General features: G+C 34.3%; 1 protein-coding gene and 1 long non-coding RNA gene across 2 annotated transcripts; one reads left to right on the plus strand and one right to left on the minus strand.

The window, feature by feature from the left end:
- Window positions 1-1,354: 1,354 nt before the first annotated feature.
- Window positions 1,355-2,336, minus strand: LOC145120369 (uncharacterized). Its single transcript, XM_079056200.1, has 2 exons — window positions 2,325-2,336; window positions 1,355-1,816 (listed from the first exon to the last, which is right to left on the minus strand). The coding sequence occupies exons 1-2, from the start codon at window positions 2,334-2,336 to the stop codon at window positions 1,355-1,357; spliced, it is 474 nt and encodes a 157-aa protein (XP_078912326.1).
- Window positions 2,337-4,015: 1,679 nt separating this feature from the next.
- LOC145106515 (uncharacterized) lies at window positions 4,016-6,508 on the plus strand. The gene is made up of 3 exons (XR_013707591.1): window positions 4,016-4,605; window positions 5,191-5,284; window positions 6,335-6,508. It is a non-coding gene; the product is annotated as an uncharacterized LOC145106515 (long non-coding RNA).
- The last annotated feature ends 5,190 nt before the right edge of the window (window positions 6,509-11,698 follow it).

The raw sequence follows: 11,698 nt of genomic DNA on the forward strand, positions 1-11,698 counted from the left end.
GAAACTTGTTCTAAGTTAAAAAACCGATTAGGTTTTTGTAGATAGTGCAATATAAAAAATTACCTAGGGACCGACAAGCGGCAAGTCAGCTGTCTGGAAATTATATTCATAGACATAAGGGAGCACCATAAGATGAAAAGGGGAACTCGTTTCTGCATTAATCGAACCACTCAAATTGAAAATCTAACAAGAGCATCAAAAAGGCACTGAAGATTATAACCCAATCCATGATGGAGGCGTAAAGAAGAAGAAAACAGGGAGAGAGGCGGTGGAATAGGAGGTTCCGGTATCGATTGAAGATCAGAAGGCGGCTCAAAAAATTGAAATAACTAGTAAACCTGTAGGTTGATGGTGTCGATTGAAGTGGATGTCGACTGAAGTTGATGAGAAGAAGGGCTAAGAAACGAACGAGGATTGAAGAGAGTGATGATAGCTGCAACGTAAGATGCGATAGTGAAAAGATTCGGGTGGGGTGGTGTATGGATGAGCCGATGAGGAGGCGGAACTAACCATGAAGCCCTAGGTATCCAAGGGAGAAAGAAAAAGACGGGAATATGAAAGGAAATAGACGAGAATTGAGAAATTTTAGGAGTTAGCTAAAGTTTTAATTACTGTTGCACCCTTATGACAATTTTAAAGTTACACTTTAATTCCTTTAATTTTAAGAATTTACATAAATGGCCCATTCGATAATAACCTTAGATTTAGTTTTTTAAATGGTTCAGATCTGTTCTCGCGTTCTCAACCTTTTAGGTGTTCTCATTTGATCCTACTCCTATATATATATATATATATATATATATATATATATATATATATATATATATATATATACAAACACACACACACGTACTTATAAAATGATGACGAAAATAATGTTGTAAACATTAAACATTATTTAATTTAAAATTGCTAAATATATACAAACAAAATGATAAATAAATAGGTAAGTTAATGTATCATAATAAAAACAGCTATTGAAATACTAACACTTATTTTTATGAATCACAAATTTCCAAAGACTTCTTTGAATACAACATTAGATGTCGTATTGGTAGGTTTACCATCTTTATCTAAAATTAATATTTTTAATCCATCTTTACTTTTAACTCTCGACAATGCAACATACAATTGTCTATACGTGGACACTGGTTGTCTAAAAAACAACCCCATCTTCGATAGTGATTGTCATTGACTATTATTTATTGTCATCACAAAACATACAGACGGTGGAAATTGTCTTCTTTGAAATGTGAAACGAATCCTTTTATCCGAAGGTGTCAAAGATATTTTTGGAATAAACGTACGGTTTCCGACTTCCTGATATTATCTCAGCTCCCATAACACGCTTACCCTACAATCCGCATTCCTTATCAATATTCCTTGGTAACATAACGAGAACACCGACTTTTAATAGTAACTTATGAATTGGCAGACGTGACGATTTAAGACCATTTAGAACATCTGAGGAGTATAAAGTTTCATTAAAGTTATTGTGAACAAAATCTGAATGAGAAAGACGAGCTGACCTTAAGTACTCTTGTTGGGCTCCTGGAAATAATGATAACAAACGCTCGTTAATCTCTTGAGCGACTTCATTCTTCGGTGCAAGGATTGCTCTTTCTTGAAAAAACATCGGATTGTTGGCATTTTCAACAATATAAGGATAGACAAATTCCACTAATGAACCAATAGGATCAAATGAATCAATAATGAGAAGATCATCGGGAATATCAATAATGGCATCGCCGTCATTTAAACCACCAACCTTGCATTCTCCTATATCCAAAAGCCATTTTGCAAAAAGTCGTCGTTTCTTCAATATCAGATGTGAGGACACTTAACCTCATATTTTTTTTAATCTTAAGACTTTGCAATTTGACCAAATGTAAGAGGAACTTAAAGAAGCATTCACAATGTCTTGTCTACTTCCATTAGGAACAACCGGTAGAATCTACCTAAAATCGCCTCCAACAACAATTGCTTTTCCTCCAAACAACAATTTTGAGTTGCTACCAAGATTACAACTCAATATATCCTTCAAAGAACGATCCAAGGATTCAAATGTATGCTTATGAATCATATGTGCCTCGTCCCATATAATCAATGATGTTTTTTTAACAATTCGGCTACATCACTGTCCGGTGCCATAGAACAAAAGGAATCCTTAGTAAGATTTAGAGGAACTATAAAGCATGAGTGTGTTGTTCTACCTCCTGTTAGTAATAATGAAACAATACCACTTGAAGCAACATTTAAAATGATTTCTTCTTTAGATCTAACAGATGCATCTAATTTCTTCCAAAGAAACGTTTTGTCGGTACCTCCACCGCCATAAACAAAAAAAACACCCCTCTTTTTTCTGCTTAACAATTGTCATGATTTCGTCAAGAAATGATCGTTGTTCGACTATTAATGAGTCAAGTAGTTGATGAGATTCTTTTTATAGATTAATCAAAATCTAACTCCACAGTAATCAAACGATTGTTTGAAGAAGATACCAAATCATAATCAGGGTAAGGCATCCCATTAAAATTTTTGAGGCTTAAATTGTTTTGGAGTAGAATTTTTTCAATCTCATATAGCGTCAAGTTTTTAAGTAGATCGTCATTAAGGGATAAGCATGTACACATGCAAAGATAATTTTTTAAATATATATATATATACACAATTATAACGTAGTAAAAATAATGTGTCTAAAAAATTTAAAAAATATATAAAAACATAATATTTTCAAAGAATAATATAATTTAGTATGTGACAAATATATGAGTAGTGTGTATAATATAAATAATGAGAAATATAATAATACCTGGAGACTTTAATCTTAGTCGTTAATCGTAAAGAATTCCATCGGATAAGTATTATCAAGTATTTTCCCAAACATAACACGATATAGACAAACTATTAGACTTTAGCATAGTTGCTAATAGAAACTATAAATAATAGCCAGATCCTCGTGAATGAATTGCTTCCTCAATGACATCAATATATTCTCTATCATATTCTAAAAGTCCAGGAGCATAACTCGGGTCTCTAAAAGTAGGACATACTTGTCCATTAACTGTACGAATATTTGCAAATGATTTCGGACCATTGACTTTATTTAAAAGAATTTTCAAAAAATATGTTTCACCGAGATTAGGCGAAACTATGTGAATTCACCCAATAGAAAACCCCTATTTTCTTGGCTCCAAACAATGACTGTGACATCCCGGAATTTAGGGCATAAGCTACGAACGACTAAATTACAGCAAATATGTTTGTAATTTAACTCATTTAGTTTTACTGCATCTTAAGTAAAATAAATGAGTTTATTTCAATTATTATAAGATGTCAGATGATACATTGCTTTCAAATGTGTAATCTGTCAATCAAATCAAACCGCTCAAACTGCAACACTCATTAATGCGTTTGAAAAATTGAAATTTCGTATTAAGCAGTTTTGAGCAAAGAAACATTAAAATATTATAGTACATTTTCCCCTGTTTCCGAAAATATGAAGAACGTCCAAAAATGAGTTCGTATGCAAAAGATACTACAATTTTAAGAAAACGGACAGAAAAACATTGGTTTTCTTTAATAGCGTAAAACTGAATTGATCCGTTGAGACACTTACACACTTTCGATGGAAATTCTGAGACGATTTTTGGACTCAGGCTATAGCCTAATATTTAATTTCATAATAAAAATATTTTTAGCAAAAATATTTTCGAAAATTGAAAAATCGAGCGTTTCGGGCTATTTAGACGCGAAACTTTAAACGTGATTTCCCGAAGTTCCGTAACTCAAAAAATTAATCCGTTTGAGTTTTTGAAATCCCTGAATTAAACTCAATTTTCACTTTCTAAAAGAAATGTCGAAGTTCGGATCCCGATGCACCCGATTTTGAGTGTGTTTGAGCATTTAATGTGAGTGTAACCCAAATGTGGGGCCCATAAGACTAGAAAATCAGATTTATTCTTCTCCTTATGCCTCCCCACGTGCTTCCTCTTCTCTTTCCCTTACCCTCTTCCTTACTCTCCATCAAAATGGTACAAGGCATGGCTTGTGATTTGAAAGAAGGTATGGCCATTTCCAAGCTTGTGTGGGTATTCTTGGCTATAAAAAGGAATTCATATAATCTCATTAAACACACCAATAAATCACAACCTTTATTCTCAATCTCTTCCTCCATATCTCTCTCTATTTCTATTGATTTCAACATCACCACCATAAAACCACCATTCTACCACCCAAGACACACCCAACACCACCCTTATAAATCCCTTTGAACATCATCATTAGCTCAACCTTCCCCTCTATCGATTCCAGCTCAAAACAGGAGGCAGAACCGAAGGAAACCACCCCTGGAACCACCCACTGTCTCCACCCGCCACTCCACTGCCCCTCCCTCTTTCCACTGGTAAACCACCTCCACCACCCTCCATCTTCACTGTATTGCTGCTTGTGAAGTCCACCATTCCCCCTCTCCTTTCATCTTCAACAGGAAGCAGCAGAAAACCAGCATCAGGAGGTTGCCGGCCTCCACTGATCATCACTCATCCCTCCACCGTTGCCTTCTACCACCGCCATCAACCGCCTCCTTCGACTACCAGCATCACCGTAAGTCCACTCCATCCACCACCATTTAATTGTATGATTCATATGCCCTTCGTCGACCACAGATTAACCACAGGACCATTGAAATTTTTTTGTTTGTATATGTCGACGAGAAGCACATGAGGAGTTATTCTCCTGTTAATCAAACATTAATTACATTTATACACTTCTAACACCACTCTTAATTTTTTTTTTACAAATCTAGTCCAAATTCAATGAAACTTCATTTAAAATGTTCAAAATCTACTCTATGTTGGAAGGACTCTTTCAAATAAACCCTAGATTATAATACAAAATTTTAATAAGTTTATTTTTTAAATAATATTGATTTATTTTAGATGAAATAAACTTTAGATTAATTAAATTTTTAGAAATTATTAATTAAATTTTGATTTAAATAAATTTTGGATTTAATTAAAAATTTTGGAAAATATTAAATTATTTTGAATTAGATCAAATTTATTTAAATAAATAATTATTTAAATAAATTTTGGATTAACAAAACTTTGGATTTTATTAAATAAATCCTTTACTTAGCTAAAATACAAATTACCCTCCACATATTAATTTATGTTAATATTTCCTTAGGAAACTAAATTATCTCGGAATATCGCGTTCACGACAATACATCCCGGTTTTTTCGCATCCATTCTCGAAAACAAATCGACAATCGCACTTTAAGGTGAGTGTTACGACCCTTCTTTTGTATTTACTTATTTTGGGGGAGAATACATGTACTAAGTATTATAAATTATACAAAAATATTATTACAGTACCTTTTGATTGCTTACGCTACGGGGAATCTGGTTTGAAGGACCACTTGGGTTGTTGGATTTCAGAACGGCTTAATTGCTAAAATAATCTTGCCCTCCGGTGTTTCATGTCGGACCCTCGTCTCTACATAGTAGTTACAAAGCATTGTTTAACACTTATATACTATAAGTAAACAATATCATTTTAAACCTCAATATCCTAGTATGTTATGTTGTTAGAATAATACAACTATTGAAATAACATATTCCTTGTTACTATGGAGTTTATAAAAGAAACATACTTTGTTATAAAAGTTAATGCCTTATACTTTGCATACATGTCAAACATACTCGTCTTTTATAAACTTGATACCATGAAATTCATTATGCCTAGAACTTATCTACAGTTAAGTTAGGGTTGAGAGCTATTCACATACTTTTTAGTTAAGGGCTTTTTAGTGAGACGTTATTCATTAGCTGAGTCTAAACACATATCATACCCACACTACTATAACCGTTAATCTCCGGAGCGAGATATATATGTATAGATCTATACGGGGTTGACATCCCCACCTGCGATTGCTAGCCACAACCTTGACCGATCAATCGAAGAGGGTAATAAGTGTCTACGATCGTTACTGCAACGTCCAATGAAACGTTGTAGCATGGTACACTCAGTCACATAGTTTGATTATAGAACTCACTATAAACATTAACTCAAATCTCTCTTCATCTCTCTCTCTCTCTCTCTCTCTCTCTTAGTACAACTCATAAACTTGATTCGTTTAAAAACCGTTCTAAGCATGAATTTACTTATACCAAGATGCCTTTTGGGATTTTTAAAAGCTTATTTAAATATGGTTTACTTATAATGAAAATAATTTTTGAAATGTTTTTAAAAGTATCATTACTGGTACTAGCAGAAAACTTATGACCCTCACCAACCTTGTGTTGACCCTCAAAACTACATGTATTCTCAGGAAATCAGAAATCACGAAAATTCAGACGACGGATAGTCAGGGATCTCAGGCAATTTAGTTTACTACTTTTTGTTATGTCCGCCTACCTGTTTAAGGCAATTCATATATTATACTATTATCTGTAAGAACCATGTAATAAAACACCAAGATGGAATACAAATGTTGTTTTGTTTATCGTTGTACTTGTACTATATATTCAGTTTACCTATGATCCATGAACTTAGTCGCACATCCCGACATGTTCCACCTTCTCGGGCGGGGGTGTGACAACGAACTTCTAGTTTCCATACAAATTTCATAGGAAACTCAACATAATAAAGTTTCATGCATCCTCATGATGTTCATTACAGCTCATCCAAGATAGGAACATCAAAGAAGAAACATATTTTTTGTTGAGGATATCTTTGGTGGGTTTTAGTATACTACAACATCCTATGGTGTACATACAACCTTAAATGCTTTGGATCTATGTTTTCTCTAATTATACATGCAATATTGTTTCCAAAGCATGAAGCCTACAACTAGCATACAATTGATATAAACAACATAAATATGAGTTATAGAATTACCTCTTGTTGTTGCTTGTAGTTTTGGCCTTTAAGAACTTAGTGCCTCAAATGTTGCACCTCAAACGGTTCACAACACACCCTTGAACAATTGGATGACTTGAGAGATATTACTAGGCACACAAATCGGTTATGAACTCCAAGAACACTTGTTCTCACCGATTTTAGCCATGGGGTTATGTATATATATGTAGGAATCCAAAAGTCATGGGTAAACCCTAATCCATACACTTTGGGTTATGATCAATATTTCATGTGGGCTAACTCTTCATGGAAACTTACATAAACTTAGCCCATCATGGATCAATAGCCTAAACCATATATATATCATTGATTTACATAATCATTCTCCGTTAATTTAATTAGTCTCTTTTGATCACTAAATTAATTCCAAATTAATTCTTGATCAATACTAATTAAATAATATGATTTCATATTAATATATTAGAACTTATAATATATTAATAAATCATAAATAACCTCTTACTCAAATATCCATCCACAAATTGTCCTGGTGATATGCAACCCGAATGGACCATGGTACTCTCGGGTCAAGTACATACCAATTATAGTTATGGACTTAGACACCTAATCCAACAATCTCCCACTTGGATAAGTCTAATAACTATTATTGCAAGTATGACTCCAAAATCCCGACTAGCAATCGTAGCTCTTAAAAGCCGCTGTCGAACTATGACCTAGTCAATGACGCGTCCATTAGATAAGGGATCATATATTCCTCGATTCTACAAGATATCATATGGACTGAGACATGGATTATAATCATTCTCTCTGTCCATCTGTTGTTTCCTGATTTCCGATTTATGACGGCCGACTAAATAAACAAATCAAATCAGTCCAGGCTTGGCCAAGCACTTAGGCTTGTCATCACTAAATTATCGAGGGCCCATAAATATCGCTTTTATCCCACATTAGGTAAAAGGAATGGATAAACTTCGACTCAAATTCTTGCTTGTACTTACTCATCAAATCACACACAACAATATGTTTTATAACACCAAATTACTGGTGCGTTTACATATGTCAATGTGCAATCGACTTGTAAACTACAACTCACATGTCTTGGTTTCAAGAATATAAGATATTATCGTCTCACAATCACTTGTGATAAAATCCATGAAGTGATTCAGATGAGCGTGGGTTTAATCCAATACTCGAATCTTATTCCAGGAGTACTCATGAACACTGCAGCAAACTTGTGATATGTCTAAAACATCTAGACAATCTACAGTCAGATTCATGACAGTCTTGCCTCAATATCTACTTCCAAAATATGATCGACTGTGGATAGTTTGAATAATCTTAGTATTCTGGAAGTCAAAACATGCAAAGTGAAACACAGGAATAATCGAATCCAATATGGTCTTAGAACTTATGAATATAAATAAAACACCTTTTATTTAATCACCATATTGATTACACATTATTCATTGTATAATGTTTCGATTAATCAACTTCATACTTGAATTAAAACAATAGTTATGCCATGCTCCAAGCATGCACACGACGTTTGTCTATGGTCCTCTCTTTGTGAAATAGATCAATGGATAACATTTTAATGATGCTCATTTCACAATTCCAAATCCTTATCGTAAATGTAAGAATACCAAATTCTTGTCATTTGCTAAAATCTGTTAGATTCTAAACTTATATGCAATGATCCTCTTGTAATGACTATGCACAAAAGTCATAGAGACTTGGCAAAAGACATTACAAAGTATTCCAATGGAGAGAAATTCCATGGAAACGAAGTCTCATATTAAAAGTACATTCCTTTGAAAATCCTTCTTGCATTAAGTTTTCTAATCTTATACAAATTTAAAGAATAACTTCCACTTATGGAAACATTTCCATATTCCCATTTTGACTATCACTTATGAACAAGAGTTACCTCTTCTCAAAGTATGTCAATATGGTCCTTCCAAAATTTACAATATACTTCCAACTGTCCATAAGCAACCAATCTTTGGTAAACCTCAGATTGTCCTCGACAATTGTTTAACCATTTTAGTCATATCTCATTCTAGTCCCCTTTCCCTCTTAATGCCTTATTCATTTGGAAAATTAGAACAAATTAACGTTATAGCATATGTAATCGATCCTATACCCGAAGCATATGGGATACGATACATAATGTCTTACATAAAGACGTGATACTTTACCAGTCTCTTGCTATAACATTTCCATATAAAGAATTTCCTTATGTCGAATCTTTTCAACATAACATTCATATGTGTGTGTGTGTGTGTATATATATATATATATATATATATATATATATATATATATATATATATATATATCCTTGATTAAATTTGATTAAAATCTCAATCTAAGCTTTTAGATTTGAAATGAAGTATGAATTCCTCTGCCTTAATTATAGCAAAACAACTTTTCAAACCCTGAAACTTTGCAACTTGAAACTTTTGTTTTCTATAATTAACATTGATAACTCGCAACACTTACCATAATAATTATGCTCCCACTAGCATAATAATTATTATCTTACTAGCATAACACTTATGCTCCCACTAGCTTTGACATGTACCTAGAAATCAGCTAGACTTCTAGAAATCAACACTTATTGAATTTCTTACCAAAGTTCAGATTTATGATACGAGATGCTTCTATAAGACTTTATCTAGCCTTCTCAAATTCATACACCTTTCCTTAGATAGCTCACATGCGTGTCTAAACAATTTTAGAACTTACAGCCATAAATTTGAAATATTTAGACCTTTTGCCATCTCTCACAATTCGAACTATGAAGAGGGATGCCGTAATCATAATCGAATTTGAGAATTCAAATATCACAATTGCTAACTATTTAAAATCTACTTAGTGAAAGCGTTTCCTCACAATCATTTTCATGAAATGGATTGAAACCTTATGACACTTAGATTTTACGGTGTATGTGTTCCTATCCATGTGAATTTGTCAAAACCATAATCACAAGACAAGGTTAGTGAAAAATCCAAACTCATATGGACTGAACCTGTTCAATCTTAATTTCTTGCCACCTGGCAGCTCAAGGGCCTACCATTGCTTCCAAGTTGTTATGCAAACAGCTGAGAACTCATAGAACTCACATGCATAGTCAACTTTAACTGGAATGGGCACAGAAACAAGAATATGCCAACACGATAGGTTACTGAAAGGACCCACACTTTCATATATATATATATATATATATATATATATATATATATATATATATATATATATATATATATATATATAACAATTGTTACTCTGAAACATGCTACATGCATATTCATAAAACAATATTTTATATTGATAAAGTGGTTACAAACTATTGGATACAAACCCACTATATGGGAGTGCAAAATACAATAGTCTCAAACTATTCGAAAATCTTCTATCAAAACAATAGTTTCAAACTATTCAAAAATCTTCCATCAGTATATATAACTATACTGGAAGCTTATCTCCTGCAATTTAGTTAAACATTGAGAGGGGTAAGCGGTGACGCTTAGTGAGTTCAATAATAGATACAATATAACATTATGCCATATATATATACTTCACTATGGCAGAGGCAAGGAGGATCAAGGAACAACAAAGGCATATGAGAATCATGTGACAAACTTTCCATATCAATCATTGATTTGATTCAAAAATATACAATCAATGAGGCGTAACAATTACCATACTTGATATACATCAATAAAGCTTTGGCCCAATTGGCACAGAAGACATACAACTTTGGTTTAACCTTTTGGTAGATTTCAGGTTTTCACGCCCTGTCTAACCATCTGCCAATACCATAGAATAGAAATCATTCTCTTACGGAGACATGTTCTACATGGCCAGAGGCTACGTACCAGTACCAATATGAATCTAAGTCCTTTCACTGATCACATGGTCAAAGGTATTACTTTGCTATTAAACATAGCGAATAAAATTAACACGGGAAAATAAACCAGAATAATAACACTGAAAAGCACATAGCACATATAATACATAACATACAATTGTTCCTATATATTAAACTCACCGAGAAATAACTGGGGGTCAAAATAGTAATTCGGGCAGCACTTCGGCTCTAAATATGACTTTCTTCGTTGAAAACCGGGAGTTTTCTTGAAAACCGGGCTCTGCGAAGGTAGAGCTTCGAAACCGAAAAGATAAATTTTTTCGGGCTTCTCGGGAATCTCGGGGCACGTTTCGGGCTTTGGAATAAGTACCGGGGCTTCGGGGGAAGTAGGAAGGTAAGAAAATGTTGAAAAGGGTGAAAAAGTGTGAAATTTCTAACATAGCCGGGAGGGTTCGCACCCTCCTATTTATAGGAGGCGAAGGTCTTCGGCCGAAGGGAGGAGGGGCAGCTAGCAGCTCGCGAGAGGACCAGACGGCGCGCATGCGAGGGCTCCAGGTGGCTCGGTTCGGACGCGACAGGCGTCTTCAGATGCGAGGAGTCACCGGGTGACTAAGCTGCTTCGGATGACTCATCGCGACACGCGTCGGATCTAGGCAAGGGTGAGTCACGACGTCGGAAACGAGGCGGACACGGCATCGGACCAATCAGAGGGTGCCACGCGAGGCTACGGTCCAATCAGAAGATGCCACGTGGATCAACACTATTCATGCGAAAATTAAAAGAAAATGTGCTCAATCTTGTAAAATCCATAACTTTCTCATATGGGCTCCGTTTTTGACGTTATTTATATGCACGCGTAGAGAAAATTATGCTCTACAACTTTCGTTTAGACTTCGTGGGAAAATTTTGACTTTATTTGTATATTATTATTTTTAACAG

The sequence above is a fragment of the Lactuca virosa genome, chromosome 1, assembly GCF_052849685.1.
Source record: "Lactuca virosa cultivar CGN04683 chromosome 1, Lactuca_virosa_CGN04683_v6, whole genome shotgun sequence".
NCBI classification, from domain to species: Eukaryota; Viridiplantae; Streptophyta; class Magnoliopsida; order Asterales; family Asteraceae; genus Lactuca; species Lactuca virosa.